This window comes from Vipera ursinii (assembly GCF_947247035.1).
Source record: "Vipera ursinii genome assembly, chromosome: 3".
Classification (NCBI taxonomy): Eukaryota; Metazoa; Chordata; class Lepidosauria; order Squamata; family Viperidae; genus Vipera; species Vipera ursinii.
Genome location: NC_139516.1, coordinates 61,670,250 through 61,692,417, shown reverse-complemented (window position 1 = coordinate 61,692,417; position 22,168 = coordinate 61,670,250). Strand labels below are relative to the sequence as shown.

The 22,168-nt window shown below is 38.5% G+C and overlaps 1 protein-coding gene across 3 annotated transcripts in view; it reads left to right on the top strand.

Moving 5' to 3' along the window:
* Positions 1-22,168, top strand: part of EPS15 (epidermal growth factor receptor pathway substrate 15) — a 65,661-nt gene that overhangs the window by 7,283 nt on the left and 36,210 nt on the right. For all 3 annotated transcript variants that reach the window (XM_083359594.1, XM_083359593.1, XM_083359592.1), the window contains exons 2-7: positions 10,631-10,672; positions 13,966-14,055; positions 14,978-15,025; positions 16,465-16,560; positions 18,595-18,657; positions 21,939-22,064. In XM_083359594.1, coding sequence (XP_083215720.1) covers positions 10,631-10,672; positions 13,966-14,055; positions 14,978-15,025; positions 16,465-16,560; positions 18,595-18,657; positions 21,939-22,064 — 465 coding nt within the window. The remainder of the gene's footprint in view (positions 1-10,630; positions 10,673-13,965; positions 14,056-14,977; positions 15,026-16,464; positions 16,561-18,594; positions 18,658-21,938; positions 22,065-22,168) is intronic.

Sequence of the window (22,168 nt, the reverse complement as noted above, 5' to 3'; positions counted from 1 at the left end):
ATTTTCCCTTCCTTTTGGGTATTTTTTTTCCTAATAAACTTCATAGCAGACTTCCTCACTGGATGGTAAGTCATTTTAATACCCAGATCTTTATCACTTTCCAGTTTTAATTTCATAATTCCTGAAAGTACTCTCAATGTAAAAACATGCCAAAACTGTTACTGTTTTGGTTGACCTAATGCATTATCTGCAAAAAGGCCTAGTTAAAGTGACTATACCACATATAAAAAATATAGTCTACTTTAAAATTGCTTCAATTTAAGTTATAATCAGTAGGATAATTTCAGTCATAAGTTTGCATAACTTTTTTTTACTGTATTCAGTATTTAATTCCTGTTATAAGTGATTATAATAGTGGCTGACAGCAAGAACATGAAAATATAATTTGTAAAAACAGCAAAGACATAATTAAGTCACAAATAGGAGACATACTACAATCATAACTATGAGGAGGTATAGTAAATCTGTGGAACCAACAGATTTATGAAAAACTAGCAGGTTCAAGAAATTTACCTTGACAGAAGTGCCACAGGGAAGCACTGGTAATGTTCTTCCCATAAACCAGAACAAAGGCATTAGAAAAACTATAGTAGAAGCATGATCTATATTCAAACTATATCATAGTTTATTTTTTAAAAAAAGTTAGGTGGCTTGGATAGCAATAATTATTGGTTGTACAGCCAGATGTTTTAGACTGTATTTGGCATTTTTATCCAACAATTGAGTCCTTCCCAAGGACCTGAGATGGGCAAATATTGTTTTTTAATAATATAAAAGGTACTGTTTTAGGATGTAGACTGTTCCAAGTAAAGCTGCCTTTTACAATTGACTAATGTTCAAATGGTGGTCAACATGTCTTGGAATTGCACCCAAGGCACCTATTACTAATGGTATATCTTTGCCTTTTTTGGCCACAGTTATTGTACCTCTGTTTGCAGGTCTTTATGGTTAAATCTGTCTATATGTTGTGAAATTAAAAGAATTTTTGTCATGCCTTTTGATTGCCAGTAACTCACTACCCTTCCTGGATATCTTGATCAGCAGAGACCACAGTGGCAAACTAGAAACACAAGTCTACAGAAAAACCACCCATGCTAACCAGATGCTCCACTACCAAAGCAACAACCCAATCTCCCACAAGAGAATCTGTATAAGGACTTTATTTAAAAGAGCCCAAACTCACTGCAGCAACCCAGATCAGCAGAAAAAGGAAATGGAGCATCTATACAACACATTCCAACTATATGGATACCCATGCAACTTCATCAAAAAGTCCCTCACCACTCAACCCAATACAGCACAACCAACACAAACCCTAAAAAGAATTACACTGCCATACATCAAAAATATCTCAGAAACTGCAAATAGATTACTACAACTACATGGAATCAGTGTAGTACAGGGGTGTCAAGCGGGTGGCCTGCAGGCTGGTTGCATCATGCGGAGGCCACGCCTACCCCAGCTCCCGCAAAGTGAAAAAAATCATGATACATTGTGACACTTTGCATGGCAAGTTTGACACCCGTGGTGTAGCACATAAGCCAACTGAAGTCCTTCAAAACATCCTAAGTAAACCTAAAGACCCAGCAACCCCAGAAGTAAAAACAGGAGTTCATCTATAACATACAATGTAAGAACTGCAACAACCATTATGAGGACCAACAGGCAGAAGACTAGCAGAACTCATCCATGAACACTAACTGGCAGTCAAAAGGCATGACAATTGTTTAATTTTACAACATATAGACATATTTAACCACTGCTTTGGTAGTGGAGCACCTGGTTAGTGTGGGTGGTTTTTCTGTAGACTTGCGTTTCTAGTTTGCCACTGTGGTCTCTGCTGATCAGGATGTCTAGGAAGGGTAGAGCGTTACTGGCAGTCAAAAGGCATGATGAAAATTATTTAATTTCACAACATATAGACAGATTTAACCCTAATTTCAATTGGGAAAATGTGACAATCCTAGAGCCGGCCAAATCCAAAAGTGTCGGGGAATTTCTAGAAACGTGGCTCTCTGACAAATCAGCCATCAATAGGCACAAACACATTTAGCAACATCTATAGATTATACAAAAGAGACAATCAACCAGCCCAAAAGAGAAGGAAGACTCCAGTACCTCTCCACCAGTAATCAGCACTCAGCTCAGCATAGATTAACTCTAAGGTCACCTTCAGACCAACAATCAAGTAAGCAACACCCCAATCAAGAAACTGCCACAGAACCATTATTAAACAGCCCAACCAAAGAATCCCTAAGACCACCTCCAGCCACCCGGACAGGCAAGACACTAGAATATAAACAGACAGCAAACAGCACTGTGTACCAGATGTTACCTAGTTAGGGTAATGAAACATCTGCAAGAAAACAGGCAAGCTCAGAGAGCACCAAGAACCTCTGTAAAGTTATTTTTCACCACTTTATAACTTTGAATGGATGTTAAACAAGGCAGTTGTTATCGACAGCTACCTGTACATTTTCTAGCCTTTAGGGCCTGATTAAGAGAAGTTCTAAGCAAACGTTTTTTATTATTTTTTAAAAAACAACATTTTTGAGTGTAAAGTTTGAAAAGAGAAGTGTAGTCCAAGGCATATAATTTAAATAGACAGGAATGTGTTAGTTTTTCTGAAGTCTTATTCTTTATATATCTGCTGACTAAAGATGTTTGGGATGTTAAAATGAATGTTAAAATACAGGATGTGAAAGAGCATATGTTTCCTATGCTACAATAGCTTTAAATTTTTGTTTGAAAATGATGACTTTGCTATAATTGGCCTTAAGATGTGACAATATTAATTACTGTATTAAGAGTAGAGAAGGAGAAACAAAAGGTAAATTTCATGCTTGGAATCACTAGGAAAAGAATTGAAAGAACTGCTGATACAAAATGTCCGTATGCAAATTTGTGATGAGTTTATATTTGTTGTATATAGCTCTGACCACTGCATCTTAAAAAGGATATTATACCACTAGAAAATAGTGGAAAGAAGAAGCAACTAGAATGATTGGATGTCTGAGCAACTCCTCTGTGGGGTTAGACTACAGTCATTGCGGGTTTGGGATTGGAATGAAGATGGATAAGGGAGACAGTGACTGAGGTGTAAGCAACCACACAGGACATATTTACTTTGAGATAGGGAAGTTTTGACTCTAACAAACATAGTATTAGAATTCAAGGTCATCTACTAAAACTAAATGCAGAGAGAGAATGACCTCCATAAATAAATACTTTTTCACACATTATATAATTAAACTTTGTAATGTGTTATGATTGGTCTTGAAGGAAGATTTTAAAATTTCCTGCAGAATCAGACCATTAATTATTATTAATTGTGCATGTGTTTGTATGTGTATTTTTTAAGAATTTTGGTTATAATAGTAACATCTAATACAAACTAAACATAAGAGAATAGAAAGGAGTAAAAACTGCAAGAAAAAAGGGAGAGAAAAGTAAGAATGTGATAAAGAAAAGAAAAAGAAATATACAGGCAGTCCTTAACTTACGACTGGTCACTTAATGACTGTTTGAAGTTACAATGGATTCAAATAAAGTTACTTAGGACCTATCTTCGAAGTTAAGACTGCTGTACCATCCCTCCAGTTACATGATCACATTTAGGGCATTGGCAAGTAGCTTGCATCCTATGGTCATATTTTATGACAATTTTGCCATTTTCTGGTAAAACCCAGCAAAAATGCCTGTTGGATAAAATGGGTTTGCAGTTACAACCGTGTGGTTCACTTATCCATCATAAAAATGGTCATAAAATCAAGTTTGGTCAAATGGTGCCTTGATTTATGACTGCAACAACTTATAACCAAAATTCCAGTCCCAATTGTGATAGTAAGTTAAAGATTACCTATATAAAGAAGTGACTTCCAACTTTTATGACAAGTATAAACAAATTTAGTGACCCTTTACCCCCTCTGAAATTACAAATATGTATTTCTTCATTCCATGTTCCATCTCTTATTCATAAACATCATCTTTTCAGGCCTGGTGTCATCACAAAATCCATAAAGAGTTGCCAGAAGTAAAAACATTTTATTTTAATTTTGATCAAATAAACCAACTTTATATTCCTTTCCCTTACTTCTAACAGTCCTGATCTTTAGTTCATTCAGATGTCATAGGATTTGATTTCTCTTCATCACGTCTTTGTCCCATCACACAGACTTCTTCAAGGCTTTGAAACAAGCCTCTTTTGTAAATCCAGTGGGGGGAAAATAACCAGGTCATTCTCTTGGTTTGTCATATGTCATATGTACATGTCATTTCTTCAGTAACCTTCCTCAGAAGTCGTCTAATGATTGCTACTATTGATTGTTTACTACTCTTATCCCAGTTATATTCAGCATGACTACCGTACATTGGAGTCATCCTGGATTGGCGGGGAATATAAGCCATAGCAAACAAATTATTTGTAAAAATAATAAAGGGATACAAATAAAATACTGTTGCTGGGAAATGACAGAGGAAAGGGTTATTTTCTTTCCATCTAAACTTGTGGTCTTATCAGGTACATCCACTTGGTCATTGCATAATGTGGAATGCTGGCCTAAATAAATAATTAAATCTTATTTCCTGTTTTAGTAGGGGTCTTCTAATGCCCCATTAAAGCCTAGAACTATAACTTGTCACTCTTGTTTGCCCCTTTGAATTTATTGATTTAAATTAAATTGAAATTTTGAAGTATTTGAGCTAATATTAAACAGTTTCACATACTTACAGTGCCTAATGATGAAATACAGATTCTCAAAAAGAAGTTCCAAGCAATTTTAGAGATAATATTTCAAGGAAGAAGAATTTCTATTTTTGTTGTAAGGTTGTAGAAAAGGATTGGGCAAACCTTTGGCCACAGGGACCACCACCATCCTATTTTTTTTTTTTTGTAGGAGAGGAAATGCCATTGTAGAAAATTGTAACATCATAACATAGATAGGAGTGGGCAGTTGTTTTGAGCCTAAAGAAACTATGATTTTACTGCTTGTTTTCCTCATGATATGCCACCCTCAAAATGTAAATGTTGAGATTTATGAATAACAACCTCCTCAAGATGGAGTCTGTGTAAATTTTGTAATATTTCAAATTTTTATTTATCAAAATATAAAATGATGTTAGTTGCGAAGTCATGTCCGACCCATCGCGACCCCATGAACAACGTTCCTCCAGGCCTTCCTGTCCTCTACCATCTTCTGGAGTCCATTTAAGCTCACGCCTACTGCTTCAGTGACTCCATCCAGCCACCTCATTCTCTGTTGTCCCCTTCTTTTATTGCCCTCAATCTTTCCCAACATTAGACTCTTCTCCAGTGAGTCCATCCTTCTCTTTAGGTGGCCAAAGTATTTGAGTTTCAACTTCAGGATCTGACCTTCTAAAGAGCAGTCAGGGTTGATCTCCTCTAGGAGATCTCCTTGATCGCCTTGCAGTCCAAGGGACTCGCAGGAGTCTTCTCCAGCACCATAGTTCAAAAGCTTCAATTCTTTGGCGCTCAGCCTTTCTTATGGTCCAACTTTCACAGCCATACATTGCAACTGGGAAGACCATAGCCTTGACTATACGCACTTTTGTTGGCAGGGTGATGTCTCTGCTTTTTAGGGTGCTGTCTAGATTTGCCATGGCTTTCCTCCCCAGGAGCAAGCGTCTTTTAATTTCTTGGCTGCAGTCCCCATCTGCGGTGATCTTGGAGCCCAGGAAAATAAAATCTGTTACTACCTCCATTTCTTCCCCATCTATTTGCCAGGAATTGAAAGGGCCGGATGCCATGATCTTGGTTTTCTTAATGTTTCGTTTCAACCCAACTTTTGCACTCTCCTTCTTCACCCGCAACAAGAGGCTCTTTAGTTCCTCTTCACTTTCTGCCATTAGAGTGGTATCATCTACATATCTCAGGTTGTTGATATTTCTCCCAGCAATCTTAATTCCAGCCTTCGATTCATCTAGCCTTGCCTTTCTCATGATGTGCTCTGCATATAAGTTAAACAGGCAGGGTGACAGTATACAGCCTTGCCGGACTCCTTTCCCAATTTTGAACCAATCAGTGGTTCCGTGTCCAGTTCTCACTGTTTCTCAAGAGAGAAATAAGATGGTCTGGTACTCCCATCTCTTTAAGAACTTGCCACAGTTTGTTGTGATCCACACAATCAAATGCTTTAGCATAGTCAATGAAACATAAGTAGATGTTTTTCTGGAACTCCCTAGCTTTCTCCATGATCCAGCGTATGTTGGCAATTTGATGTCTAGTTCCTCTGCCTCTTCAAAATCCTGCCTGTACTTCTGGTAGTTCTCGATCCACATACTGCTGGAGTCTAGCTTGTAGGATTTTAAGCATAACTTTGCTAGCATGTGAAACGAGTGCAATGGTGCGATAGTTTGAACATTCTTTGGCATTGCCTTTCTTTGGAATTGGAATGTAAACTGAACTTTTCCAATCCTGTGGCCACTGTTGAGTTTTCCAAATTTACTGGCAAATTGAGTGGCACGTTTACTGCATCGTCTTTTAAGATTTTGAGTAGCTCAGCTGTAATACTGTCACCTCCACTAGCTTTGTTGTTGCTCAGCTTTTCTAAGGCCCATTTCACTTCACATTCTAAGATGTCTGGCTCGAGGTCAGTGACCACCTCATTGTGGTTATCAGGGATGTTAAGCTCGTTCTTGTATAGTTCTGTGTAGTTTTGCCACCTCTTCTTAATCTCTTCTGCGTCTGTTAGGTCCCTGCCATTTTGGTCTTTTATCCTGCCCATTTTTGCATGAAACGTTCCCTTCATCTCTCCAATTTTCTTGAAGAGATCTCTAGTCCTCCCTATTCTATTGTTTTCTTCTATGCACTGTTCATTTAAGAAGGCATTCTTATCTCTTCTAGCTATTCTCTGGAATTCTGCATTCAATTGGGCGTATCTTTCTTTTTCTCCCTTGCCTTTCGCTTCCCTCCTGTCCTCAGCTATTTGCAAAGCTTCCTCAGACAGCCATTTTGCTTTCTTGCATTTTTTTTCCTTTGGGATGTTTTAGTTGCTACTTGTACAAACTTCCGTCCATAGTTCTTCAGGCACTCTGTCTATCAGATCTAATTCCTTAAATCTATTTGTCACCTCTACTGTATATTCGTCAGGGATAGTGCTTTTCCCTACTTTCTTCAATTTAAGCCTAAATTTTGCAAGGAGAAGCTCATGGTTTGAGCCACAGTCAGCTCCTGGTCTTGTTTTTACTGACTGCATAGAGCTTCTCCATCTTTGACTGCAGAGCACATAGTCAATCTGATTTCTGTGTTGACCGTCTGGTGATGATGTCCATGTGTAGAGCCTTCTCTTGGGTTGTTGGAAAAGAGTGTTTGCTATGACCATCGTATTCTCTTGACAAAATTCTATCAGCTTGTGTGCCCTGCTTCATTTTGTACTCCAAGGCCAAACTTGCCTGTTATTCCAGTTATCTTTTGGCTTCCTACTTTAGCATTCCAATCCCCCATGATGATAAGGACATCATTTTTTGGTGTTAATTCTATAAGGTGCTGTAGGGCTTCATAGAACCAGTCAATTTCATCCTCTTCAGCACCGGTGGTTGGGACATAGACTTGGATTACTGTGATGTTGAATGGTTTGCCTTGGATTCGAACTGAGATCATTCTGTCATTTTGGGGATTGTATCCCAGTATTTCTTTTCCTACTCTTTTATTGACTATGAAGGCTACTCCATTTCTTCTGAGGGATTCTTGCCCGCAGTATTATACCTGATGGTTATCTGAATTAAGTTCACCCATTCCTGTCCATTTTAGTTCGCTGATTCCTAAGATGTCGATGTTCAGTCTTGTCATCTCTTGTTTGACCACGTCCAGCTTTCCTTGATTCATGGATCTTACATTCCAGGTTCCTATGGAGAAAAAATCTTTACAGCATCGGACTTTCCTTTCACCACCAGACACATCCACAGCTGAGCGTCCTTTCGGCTTTGGCCCAGTCGCTTCATTCTTTCTGGCACTACTAGTACTAGCCCTCTGCTCTTCCCCAGTAGCATATTGGACGCCTTCCGACCTGAGGGGCTCATCTTCCAGGGTCATATCTTTTTGCCTTTTGGTACTGTCCATGGGGTTTTCATGGCAAAGATACTGGAGTGGTTTGCCATTTCCTTCTCCAGTGGATCACGTTTTGTCAGAACTCTCTGTTATGACCTGTCCGTCTTGGGTGGCCCTGCACGGCATAGCTCATAGCTTCATTGAATTACGCAAGCCCCTTTGCCATGACAAGGCAGTAATCCATGAAGGGGAAAATATAAAATACAGAAATACAATTTTTTTTAAAAAAGAAAATAATAGGAAAATAGGGAAGGGAATGGGAAAAAGAAAAAGTGTAGGGGAAAGGGGAAAAGAGACAGAAAAGCATGAACTTCCAACACTTTTGGGTCAGTAGAATAAGATAACACACAAACTCAACTTTTTACTAATGGAGTATATGTAGATTTTGGCACACAGGTTGCCACACAAGTAATGATCCTAAGTGTATTCAGTTGTATCAGTGGAATTGTGGTGTCTTTAATCATTGATCTTTGCTCAGATGTATTGTAAGAAACAATAGAGCAACCAAGGACTGTTTCATATCCATAGTTGTCATCAATAAGTTGTTGCACTTGCACAAACAATAATGGAGCCAATAATGAGTGTGTACATAACTGTACCAGTGAATATACCTCTGCATGAGTGCTACCTTTTTGTGACTGAATTTTCTTGTGTTCAAACTATGAAATGAAGCATGTGCAAAAAGTGCCTGTAAAAGAAAGAAAACTAAGAGATCACAGTAATTCACTTATAAATAGATACCGTATTTTCCGGCATATAAGGTGACTGGGCGTATAAGACGACCCCCTACTTTTCCTGTTAAATTATAGGGTTTGGGCTATACTCGCCGTATAAGACTACCCCACTGCATACAAAGTCTGCTTGGATTGGGTGGGTCAGCTCTCCCTCCCTGCCTGGCCAGGCCTCCCTGTCTCCAAGATGATCCGAGCGGTAGTACGCAATTTTTTTTAAAAAAATCCCATTTATATCCTGCCCTTCTCCGAAGACTCAGGGCAGCTTACGATATAAAGCACAAATCAATGTGCTTAGCAATGTACAAAGTACACTTCCGGCATCCAGAGCCTGCCTGCGTTTCTTTAACCTCCACATGCTTCCGACTCTCGACAACTTCAGCGTTGTAAACCTTGCTGCTGTTAGTATCCTGGGTGACTCTTCTCCAAACCCCCTCTACCCCAACCCGGGTGAAAACACTAACGTGCTCCCAGTGTGTGCCTATCCCTCTCCAACCAACTGCCCCCCCTCATCCGTATCTGGCTCCAGCGGGCTCGTCCACACATCCCAGGGCCGCCCTCCAGCAGTCCCCGGCTCCGGTCCATCTGACCGATGGAAAACAGCCGGCCCTTGCCTCCAGCGCGCAGGCTATAGCATGCAGTCCTGGCACAGGTCCGTCGGCAGGCAAGGGAACAGCTAGCATGTTTTGTAGTGCCCAGGCTCCCTGTACGGCAAGGCAGACTGGGCTGTCCTCCTGAGTGCCTGCGGGGTCCTCAGCAAAGCCCTGCGATGCAGGCGCGTGCAAACGCCGTGAAGCAGCTGGTCGTCGGGTTTGCAGAGCCAGGAACCGACGATCAGCTGATAGTCGGGCTTACTGATTACGGGCGACCTCCTCCCTTGTTTGTCGGAGCGCCAGGTCATGGAGCGAGCCGTGTGCAGTGGGGGGGTGTGAGTAGGTGAAGCAGGGCTTGTTTTTGGAACGAGACCCCCTGCGTAGTGTTGGGCCCGCAGGGCTCGACAATGGACAGCAATTTTGTGATTCCCTCCCCCTTCCTCCCCCCTATCAATGAGCTGCCGAGGTTGGCTGCATGTGTGTATGTGTGGAGGGGTGTTGCCTCTGGTTTTTCCTGTAACATTGGACAATAAAACTGCCCCTAACCCTAACACCCGACGTATAAGACGACCCCCGACTTTTGAGAAGATTTTCATGGGTTAAAAAGTCGTCTTATACGCCGGAAAATACGGTAACTTGAGTTGAGTTGTTTTAACATTCTGTTGTGCCATAGCCAATTAAGTAATCTTATCTCATGATGTGTAACTGCCATGATTTTACATGATGTATTGCCTTGTAAGATTTTCCTACTGTAAACTGTATCAGTGATTGGGATTACTACATGATGTAAATATAAATATTAATACTATTAATACTATGATTTTGAAAATGTGTGGGCTGAAACTTGCTATTCTGCAAAAGACTGGCTGATATGAAATAGGAATAAAGAAATAAATAATTAGTATCCTAAGTAATGATTCATATATTTTACATTAATACCCTACTGAATTTGTGTTTCAGAACAACTGTCAAACCTTAAACACAAAATTTAACAGAACTGTCTTTCAGCATAAAGAGTTTTATGGCATAGTCTCAAGCTAATCATAATATTTTGTTGTATCTTACAGTAGTTGTTTCATATGAAAGGGAATCTTACCATTTTGATTTCATAAGTTAATTCTATGCAAATACTCATATCTTTAGTTTTTGAATGTTTATCTAATTGTACTAATCTATTATATTTTTAAAATTAACCCATTTGGAAAATTGAGCAATAATATATTATTATTATATTTTGTTAGCTGTCAAGTGCAAATCCAGTATACGAAAAATATTATTGTCAGGTAAGTGTGAGCTTGTTTTCTTTGCTTTTATTTTAAAATAAAATAACTTCCCATTTGGTTGTTGTGGTTAATTGTCTTAAATAGAATAAAATAAACCACTTTGTAGTTTATAGAGCAAAATCAGCATTTTAAGTATGCTAAAAGTTAATTTTATATCTTAGCACAAAATCAAAGGACCTTGTTTCATATCCTGAATAATTCCAGTTCAAACTTTATCGTTGTTTAAGTGATTTGTTTGAATACAATGTTTATCAGTACTAATGGTACTTCATGCCCCCTGTCCTTGGTGCTCTCTGAGCTTGGTTGTTTCTAGCACTGATAATGTTACCTGGTCTGTACCAGCCTGCTACCAGCCCTGCAGAAAAGGCAGGGACAACCCCTTTTACAAGAAGGCAAGAGGCTGGAACTAAGCCTGCCAAATTTATGGACACAAAAGCAAACAGAACAAGACACGAACCATGAAACAGGAGCTATTCAAACGGTTGCCTTTAGCAAACCAGCCCTCCCACGCATTCCCCTTTTAAACAGTTCAGGGCGTGGCTTCTCTCTGCCTCCTTCCGAGGTGCCCCATTGCCTTCCTCTGTTTACTCCTGATTGACTGCCTCCTGCGTCGGGCGTCCTTGAACAGGGCCAGCTGTGGGTCATCTTCATCCACGCTGTCAGGCTCACACAGCTGGGTCTGCGTCGTAACCAGGTGGGAGGGGCCTGGCTGAGGGCTCTCATCAGCAAGCTCTCCAACACCCTCAGCAACCTCTCCAACACCCCCTTCCTCCTCCTCTGAATCATCTGACCCAACTGCTGAACCCACAGGCTGACCCTGAATCACAACATTACCTGGTTTGGGAAATGAAACATATACAAGAAAACAACCAATATATATTTAGTATATTGACTCTAAGGCAGAAGTCCCCAATCTTTTTGGCACCAGGACTGGTTACGTGGAGAGAGGTTTTTCCATGGACCAGAGGGGGCCTGATTTTGTGTGCTGCCTGCATCCTGTGGATGGGGCTTTTCTTGTTTGTGCAGACCAGTTGCTGGCATGCCACGGCCTGGTACTGATCCACAGACCGGGGATTGGGGACCCCTGCTCGAGAGACTGCAAAGATGAAGTGAGAAAAGTTAAGGCTCAAAATGAACTAAGGCTTGTGACCAAAGTCAAAAATAACTACAGAAAAAGCTTCTTTCAACGTAAAAAACAAGAAAAAAGTGAAGGAAATGATTGGTCCATTGGTGGGTGAAAGTGGCAAGAAGGTGACAAGCAACAGGGAGAAAGCAGAACTATTTAACTCGTTTTTTGCATCTGTCTTTACGCAAAGGGAAAAAACAGACCAACCTATCAAAAATAGTGCCATAAAAAACAGAATAGAAACACAAGTTAAGATAGGCAAGAAAATGGTAAGTGAGCACCTGTCCAGCCTAGACGAGTTCAAATCACAGGACCAGATGGATTACACCCCAAGGTTCTCAAGGAACTGGCAGATGTGATCTCAGAACCACTGAACTATATTTTTCAAAAATCCTGGAGCACTGAGGAAATACCAGAGGACTGGAAAACAGCTGATGTAGGTCCCATCTTCAAAAAAAGAAGGGGGGAATGGATCCAGGAAATTACAGACCTATCAGCCTGACCTCAATACCTGGGAAGATTCTGGAAAAGATAATCAAACAACGAATCAGCGAAGACCTAGAGGCAAACAAAGTCATTACTGAAAGCCAACATGGGTTTGTCAAAAACAGATCATGCCAGACAAATCTTATTGCGTTCTTTGACCAAGTGACAAAATTAGTGGATCAGAGGAATGCTGTAGATGTAATTTACTTGGACTTCAGTAGGGCATTTGATAATGTAGATCACAACCTACTACTTGATAAGATAGAAAAATGTGGGTTAGACAGCATCACCACCAGATGGATTCGTAGCTGGCTGACTGGCTGTACTCAGCATGTGGTCCTCAATGGAACCGCATCTACATGGAGGGAAGTGTGTAGTGGGATGCCCCAGGGCTCTGTTCTGGGCCCAGTGCTCTTCAACATCTTCATCAACGATTTGGACAAGAGAATAGATGGGGAACTCATCAAATTTACAGACTACACCAAGCTGGCGGGAATAGCCAACACTCCAGAAGACAGGCTTAAGATACAGGAGGATCTGGACAGACTTGAGCACTGGGCGCTATCTAACAAAATGAAATTCAGTGGTGAAAAAAGTAAGGTTCTACATTTAGGCAAGAAAAACCAAATGTACAGGTATAGTAGGGCATACCTTGCTCAATAGTAGTAACTGTGAGAGGGATCTTGGAGTCCTAGTGGACAATCACTTAAATATGAGCCAGCAGTGGGCTGCAGCTGCCAAAAAAGCCAATACAGTGCTAGGCTGCATTAACGGAGGGATAGAATCAAGATCACGTGAAGTATTAATACCACTTTACAATGCCTTGGTAAGGCTACACTTGGAATACTGCATCCAGTTTTGGTCACCACAATGTAAAAAAGATGTTGAGACTAGAAAGAGTACAGAGAAGAGCAACAAAGATGATTGGGGGACTGGAGGCTAAAACATATAAGGAACGGTTGCTGGAATTGGGTATGTCTAGTTTAATGAAGAGAAGAACTAGGAGAGACATGATAGCAGTGTTCCAATATCTCAGGGGCTCCCACAAAGAAGAGGGAGTCAAGCTATTCTCCAAAGCGCCTGAAGGCAGGACAAGAAGCAACGAATAGAAACTAATCAAGGAGAGAAGCAACCAAGAACTAAGGAGAAACTTCCTGACAGTTAGAACAATTAACCGGTGGAACAACCTGCCTCCAGAAGTGGTGAATTCTTCAACACTGGAAGTTTTTAAGAAGAGACTGGACGGCCATTTGTCCTAAGTGGTATAGGGTTTCCTGCCTGAGCAGGGGGTTGGACTAGATGACCTCCAAGATCCATTCTAACTTTATTATTATTATTATTATTATTATTATTATTATTATTAGTAGTAGTAGTAGTAGTAGTAATAATAGTAATAGTATTAATATTAGTATTAGTATTATATAACATCTGGGAGCTGGATAGATGTGTTTGAACATTTATTTGTTAAAAGTTGTTATAGATGTAACTTTTTGTAACTATATATGTACAACACCATGATTTTAGCATATGGTATACATGGTTCTACAGTATTGTGTATGCAACATAATTAAATATTCCATAATTCTTTACTCTATTTTCTGAGTTAATAATTTTTTTGTTAAAACTGTATATTTTTAAAAGATTTGCTTGTTTTAATTAGTTGTATTGCCTTTTTTGGCAGGTTGATCCTAGTAATTCTGGAAGAGTGTTGGCTTCTGATGCAGCTGTCTTTTTGAAAAAATCAGGACTAACAGATTTGATCCTTGGGAAGGTATTGATATCTTCAAATAAGGGGATAATCATCTATTTTGGCTTTTAGGAAAACAAAAACACTGTAACTTGCAGAATCTTACATTTCACAGATTGCATTGTTATTGTAATTCTTATTGATATTATCTTATGCTGGTCTTTCACCGAAATAAAGATTCAATTTGATCCTGCATATATTGCTATTTTGTTAACAATTTGTCTTACTGCTACATTCTGCATTGGAGTTATAGCTACATTTCTTTAATCATTTCTGTAATTAGTGGAACTTAATCATTTTTTTTAATTAAGTGTGATTATGTGTGTAAAATAAATCATTAAGTTCCACTGATTAAAGATACACGTATATAAAAAATTATAATTATATTATTATAAAATGGAATTAATCAGAAGTTGTGGGGGCTCCAAATGGTTGTCCAATGTCTTTTAAGAAGAGATTGGACAACCATTTGTCTGAAATGGTATAGGGTTTCCTGCTTGAGCAAGGGTTAGATTAGAAGACCTTCAAGGTCCCTTCCAACTCTGTTATTCTGCTATTCTTGGAAAGTAGTCATTTTAATTTTAAGTGGTTGAAGTGAATCCAATATTGGGTGTGTCCAGGAGTATTTAGTAGCTGCGTATTGAAAATGAAAGTATTACTTGATTAAATTAAAGATTCTCCAAGATTTAGTGTAATCTAAAGATTTTTAAATGCATAGAAAATATTTAATTTTTAAAGATATTCAAAAACTATAAAACCTGATTCAGATTGATTTCTAATAATTGTAATATTGTAATCTCTGTTAACTAAGATTAAAAAGTTAAGCTGTATTAGTATTGAAATATTGCCAATAATAAATATAACATTTTAAAAATAGATTGATAAGGTAAATAGAAGAACTTTCTGGCATCACTTCACATGCTTCTTTTATCTAACTATATTTTAGGTTTGGGACCTTGCTGATACAGATGGCAAAGGTATCTTAAACAAACAGGTAAGACATATTTTCTTTTGTATATAAATACAGTTATGAAATAACAACAGGAAAAAGCATGTCTCAAAATAGTTTAAAGAGATTTCGGTATCTGACTATAGTGTGAACATCTGTCTTTGTTTTATTAACAAGGTAGGGGAGCATGTGTAGAAAATAGCCTTGAAATTCTATATGTATGTATGTATGTATTTAGCATATGAGCTAGCAATCTATCTTAACAAATCACCAAGATTAATAAAACACTATAAAATATAAATATGTTCAAATACTAATGTCTAGGCCGTCTAAGCATTGAAGCACAGCATCGTTTATATTAAACAAAATCAGATACTGGACCAATATATGCCCTCAGTTTACAGCCAGTCACAATGTGATCTATGGTTTGACATGGGATCCTGCAGTCACACTGTCTGAAGGATACTGTAGCCCCATTTATATGGAGACTCCCAGCAGATGCCTTTTGAGGTGCAAATTCTATTCAGGATTGTCCATTGCTGACATGGTAGTTAAAAGCCTGGCACCTTTTTTTGGGGGGGGGTGTTATCATTTACACCTGTTAAAGTTGTTGGGCGGATGTTGTTCAAGTGCCGGTGGGGACTTCCTGGATTTGAGTCTTCCAGCTGTACCTGTATTTGCTTCTGTGTAATCGAGTAGCATTTTCACTTTTCCCTCATCTTGTCTCTGTCACTGTGTACGTGTGCGCGCGCACACATGTGCATGTGCATGCATGCTTGGAAGCACAAATAAGTTGCCTACGTTCTGCTGTGAGTCACATAACCAGGAGGGAGCAGTCATAGATTGGAGCAGACAGCAAACTTCTGAGAAATTATTTAACTACCTCCGGCAGGAATGCACTGGGAATAGAAGGTGTGGAATATTTTGGCCTCTGCTTGGCCACTGTCTTACATAGGACACTCACCTTAATGGACCCTTGACCTGATTCAGCAGAACTCTTACAAAATAGAAGATTGACAAAGATGGAAATAAAATTTCTCATTAAGTCTGCACTCCTTGTTATATTAAGCCCAATAGATGGGAGAAAAATACATTGGGCATTGTATATCATTAAAAGTCTCTAAGACAAAAGAGAAATATTACAAATTACAGAATAATAAATTATACAATTAAGCCTTTTGGGAAATGTGCACTGTTTCTCAAGTCTAGTATAGAAAAGTTTATAAACAGACAAGAAATCCTATATAATTACATGAGCCTCTGTGTGCTTCCCTCTTCCAATTTATACTTTAAAAACTGTTTAGGGAACAAATCACATTATTTTGCTAACAAAGCACGTAATTTGAAAAACAAGGACAAACCTCAGTTCATATCAATGCACAATGCAGTGCAAAAATTTTTTTAAAAAAATTTGATGTTTGAGATTTGAATTAACCATGCGTTATCTGTAAAACTGTTTTATGTTACTTTTTTTTCCTTTATAGGAATTTTTTGTGGCTTTAAGACTTGTAGCCTGTGCACAGAATGGATTGGATGTTTCGCTGAGTAGTCTTAACCTGCCTGTTCCTCCACCTAGATTTGTAAGGCACTTTAAAAATGAGTTAATCCATTACAGGACAACAGAAAACTGTTCACTGATTTGATCAACAACTTAAACATTGTTATGTAATTGTGTTTGCCTGGATTGTGCCTTAATTGTTTAGTGATGGAAGATTTTTGTTTCAAATGTTTATTTTATTCAAAAAAAAGTTTAAAACTCCTAAAGATTAAAAACAAACAAACAAAAACACATAGCAATAAGACATTTTTAAAAATTTGGGAAAAAAGAAAAGCTAACACCTATACACATACCCACTAGTTGAATACTGATTGATACGTTACTACCATATTAATTTACCAACACTTGCAAAATAGGCTCAAAAGATTTTTAAGCTACTAAAACTATTTGCAAATTACTAACATGTCATCTATATACTATATTAATGACAAAACTGTTAACAGGAAGAACAATACTGATAAAAAAGACAAGGTAAAAGTTTCAAAAACCTCTGGTAACAACTGTTATTGTAACCTGCTTATAGAAAATTTTGTCATGTTATCATCCAAAAAGTTAACAGTAATTCATCCTGGATCAAATATCCACATTTGTTTTTTAATTTCATATCTTATCAAACTGGTGAGGCTGAAACTAGTTTTGCTCAGCACTACTGCTGGTCAGACCAGGCAAATCACTACATATATTATTAGTGTAAATATCTGCTACCCTCTCTGCCCATTAATCACATTTTTTAATTTTCTGGATTTATTAATTTTATATCACTGTTGTATAGCTTTTTACTCTGTGCTCTCCAGAGTCATGAGATGGCCAGTCATATAAATATGAATGAATGAATGAATACATATAAGCAGAACATGTGCAGTCTCAAGGTTGGAAAAAGGATGAGCAAAACTGATCTGAAAAAGTGATTAAAAGGTGCATCAGATAGGGTTTGATTCTTACATTCCACATAATTGTGTGTAATTATTATCCTTTCTTCTCTGCAGTAAAAAGTTAATCTAGTAGTATTACAATTTTGAAATTTCAGCAATTATCTAGTTCCTAAATCTAAGGTTGTATTTCAATAAGTATAAAGAATTTTGATTATACATGTCCCAAAATCTACACCGGACATTTCCTATGTGCATGACTGTTTTTACATGGAATTCTTTTCTAGTTGCAAAGCTGACATTATTCAGTGAGTTTTTGCGCAGTTTCTCTTTTCTGTGAACTCTTGCATTAGTTGATTTCTAGGAATTTATTTTTTCTAATGTCAGAAGAATGGCTGGTTTTCTTATTAGAGGGTTTTGTTCACAGCAGTTTATCTTTAAAATGTGTTGTATATCATGACTGAGCTATAACATAATTTTTGGTAGTTACCACTTATCCACCAAATTTCTCCACTCTCTGTACCAGAGCAATTCTGGGATTCTGTCTTCTTCAGATTATAATCATAATTCTGTATTTTCCAGTTCTTGTAGCTATTGCAAGAAACCATCATTATGTCAAGTTACCAATCAAAGTTCATAACTGCCAGATAATGTCCCATCTTTCTCATGCATATTAAATAAGTAAGACATTTGGTAGGAAGACTTTTTCTATACTATAGCTTGGTTAATGACAGGTGGCATGCTTAACTCTTTAATAATTGAAAATAATCCTAGCAGCCTATTAAGAATGATCCAAACACCTGCCAGTAATAACCTGCGATGATATATAGTTTAGGAGAGAAAGATAATTCATTTAAATCTTTGAATTCTTTACTTGTGACAGGACCGAAAGAGGTATTTGTGAGTAGAAATAAATGGTGGCATTGAACGTGAAAAAACAGATTTATAACAAGCAATTCAGATAACACAAAATACGTGCCAGTAATAACCTGCGATGATATATAGTTTAGGAGAGAAAGATAATTCATTTAAATTTTTGAATTCTTTACTTGTGACAGGACCAAAAGAGGTATTTGTGAGTAGAAATAAATGGTGGCATTGAACGTGAAAAAACAGATTTATAACAAGCAATTCAGATAACACAAAATAGATTTTTAAAAACATCTTTTTATTTTATTTTCTATTAGAATGATTCCGCAAGTCCATTATTATGTGGGGGAGCTCCACCTGATATCCCTTGGGCTGTTAAGGTAAATGAATTAATTGCACTACAGCAAGTGATCTCAGTGAATATGCTTCATGGTATTGGATTCTTACTAGAAAAAGTGTTCCACTTTCCTTGTTCTAGCCACTTTTCCAGAACAAAAGCCAATTTGGTATAGTGGTTAAGGTGCTGATCTAGAAATCAGAAGACTATGAGTCCTGCCTTAGGCATGAAAGCCAGATGGATGACTCTGGTCCAGTCATTCTCTCTCAGCTCACCTTCGCAACAAGTTTCCTGCTGTTGGGAAAGTAGGAGGAAGAAAGAAAACTAGATATGTTCGCTGCCTTGACCAGCTTATAAAATAATAAAAGAGGGGACACGGTGGCTCAGTGGGTTAGGAAGCTGAGCTTGTCGATCAGAAGGTCGGCAGTTTGGCGGGTCGAATCCCGAGTGCCACGTAGCAGAGTGAGTGCCTGTTACTCGTCCCAGCTTCTGCCAACCTAGCAGTTCGAAAGCACGTAAAAAATGCAAGTAGAAAAATAGGGACCACTACGGTGGGAAGGTAACAGCGTTCCGTGCGCCTTTGGCATCTAGTCATGCTGGCCACGTGACCATGGAGACGTCCTCGGACAAGCGCTGGCTCTTCGGCTTTGAAACGGAGATGAGCACCGGCTCCTAGAGTGGGAAACGACTAGCACACATGTGTGGGGGAACCTTTACCTTAAAAAACAAAATAAATCTAATTGGGAAAACAGGTTTCTTTTTTTATGATGGTGCCTTGCTGTATTGTGATTTGGCAACTAAGCATAAAACCATAACCACTTCACATATACTAGATACCTGGAAATGGGAGGGGGGTTGCTTAGGTCTTGAGCATATATGAAGGCATACAGCAGATATGGACTGCTATGTAACCCAGTCTTAAAACTATAGCTTTCTTGAATAAAAACTAAGTTATGTAACCCCTTAGTTTCTGGCCTTGATTATGACTTCCTGGCTGCTATTCCACTGCCAAAATACTTCACTTTCTTGTCCCTATATTCATAGACATCCCACCATAAATTCCTACACTACCTTTCTTCCTGCTTATTTCCAGCATAGGGTCCTTATGATTATTGTCCAAGTACTTTAATGGTCTTGTCATTATTGATGTCTGCATTCATATCTCATTATCTTAATATCTTGACATTTTCTTCTCCCAACTTTCTACAAGTAGTCCTCGACTTAAAATAGTTCATTTGGTGATGGTTTGAAGTTACAATGTCACTGAAAACAGTGACTTATCATTTTTTACACTTAAGACCATTACACTCATGTGATCAAAATTCAATCACTTGGCAATTGACTCATATGTATGGTGGTTGCAGTGTCCTGGAGTCATCCTGTACTCCTCTTTTGCAACCTTCTGACAAGCAAAGTCAACGGGGAAGCTAGATTCACTTAAGATCCGTGTTACTAACTTAACCCCTGAAGTGATTCACTTAACAACTGTAGCAAGAAAAGTCATAAAATGGAACATAACTCACTTAACAAATGTCTCACTTAGCAACAGAAATGTTGGGCTCAATTGAGGTTGTAAGCCGATGGACCACCTGTAGATCTTACCTTTTGAAAGGTTCATTGATATCTTCAGTAACTCTGCTTTTTTTCTCCTTAAGATACAGACTCATTCCAAATCGTTTTTAGGTCCCAATGGTTGTCATTTCTCTTTAAATACAACTTAAGGCCCCTGTCTTTTCTGTGACACAATCTCCTCTCCTCGATCTCTTGTTTACAATGTCCTTTTCTTTTTCCCCCCCTTCTGTTTCCTTCTGTCAAATGGGTCTGAATCTCCCAATAGCAGTCTTTATTTCAATATATTTCTGAAGCATAATGCTTATTAATAATGCTGTCATTAAACTTGGGTGATGAATGCCACAAAAGAAGGAATCAAAGTAGGGATTCAGAAAAACAAGGGGAATCTCTGTTATATTACAGAAGACTGAAGTATTTAGCTCTTTGAGCATACCTAGTAGTGATGGTATGTTGATCGATGGACGGAAAAGAGAAAACGGAAAGCTAAGAGGTAGGAAATGGAATAATCTGTTGGAAGTGGCACCCTGCTTTTAGGAGGTGAGGAAGTATGTTATAGCACCACATTGTAGGTTCTGTTTCTTTCCCACCTGGCATCGAATCTGTGCACTCCTATACTGGAAACAATAAGGAGTGAGGCAATGATTTCTGTGTATTTTACACATTCTTTAGGTATGCAGGAATGTATTCATTTATAATTTTTTTTAAAAAAATCCAAAATAGTTCATGGAGACCATCCCCTGCCTTTCAGATGTGGAATGTTGGCCACTGGGGAAAGAGAGAAGAATGTCTGAGCCATAATCCCAGGTTGAGGCATTGCTGGTGATGACCTATAAAGCCCTAAATGGCGAGGGTCTGGGATATCTGAGGGAACACCTGTTGCCAGCATCAAGCTCCCTTCGTCCAGTGCGCTCCCACAGGGAGGGTCTTCTCGGTGCCGCTGGTTAAAGATTGCCACCGGGTAACACCCAGGGGTAGGGCCTACTCAGTGGGCGCGCCTGCCCTTTGGAACCAGCTGCCCACGGAGCTTAGGACTACCCCCGACCTCCGTTCATTCCGCCGGGACCTGAAGACCTGGCTCTTCGAGCTCTCTGGCCCAGGCTGAGAATTTTTAATTTTTAATTTTAATTTTAACTGGGGTTTTTATTTTCTCTCAGGGTTTCATTTAATCTTTTTTAATTGTTTTAACTTTTGTATTGATTTTCTTTTAAATATCCTGTAAACCGCCCTGAGTCCTTCGGGAAAGGGCGGTATATAAATCTAAATAATAAATAAAATAAATAATTAGATAAAAGTAATTTCTGCTGTGGTTTCAAGAAAAAAAGAAAGAAAAAATAGATATCTGCACATCTGCACTGTGGCTGTTTGATCAGTTTTTTATAGCTTGTAAGCCCAATAAATGAATATTTTAGGGGCAAATGCTTTCCTTATAGTTTTATTCAGAAACAATAAAATCTCATAAATAAATAGGGCTTACTCTGTATTTGGCACATCTGATGTTTACAATTATATTGTTTCAAAGTACTCCTACAAAACTTCAAGCAAAATCTCTAAGAAAATGGCCCTCTGATTTCTTCTCTTGCTGTCCTGTTTTCATTTCCTCTAATTCTCCTGAAACTGCTTTTGTTTGTCAGACTTGGTTAGATTTCCTAGGAAGGGTGACTGTAGTTTTTTTTAATATATAACACGTTCCTGAATTTTTGCATGTGCCAGTGTTGTAAATTAAGTATAGCATCTTATTATCTTTATAACCAGGTAGAAGACAAGGCCAAGTATGATGCCATCTTTGACAGCTTGAATCCAGTTAATGGATTATTGTCCGGTGATAAAGTGAAACCTGTTCTCTTAAACTCCAAACTACCAGTTGATATCTTGGGAAGGGTAAGAACAACAAAGAATTTCGCAAACCATAATATTTGTCCCTTTGAATTCTATAGTTAGAGTTGAAGAAATGTGCAATCGTCCCTCCACTCCCATTATTCACA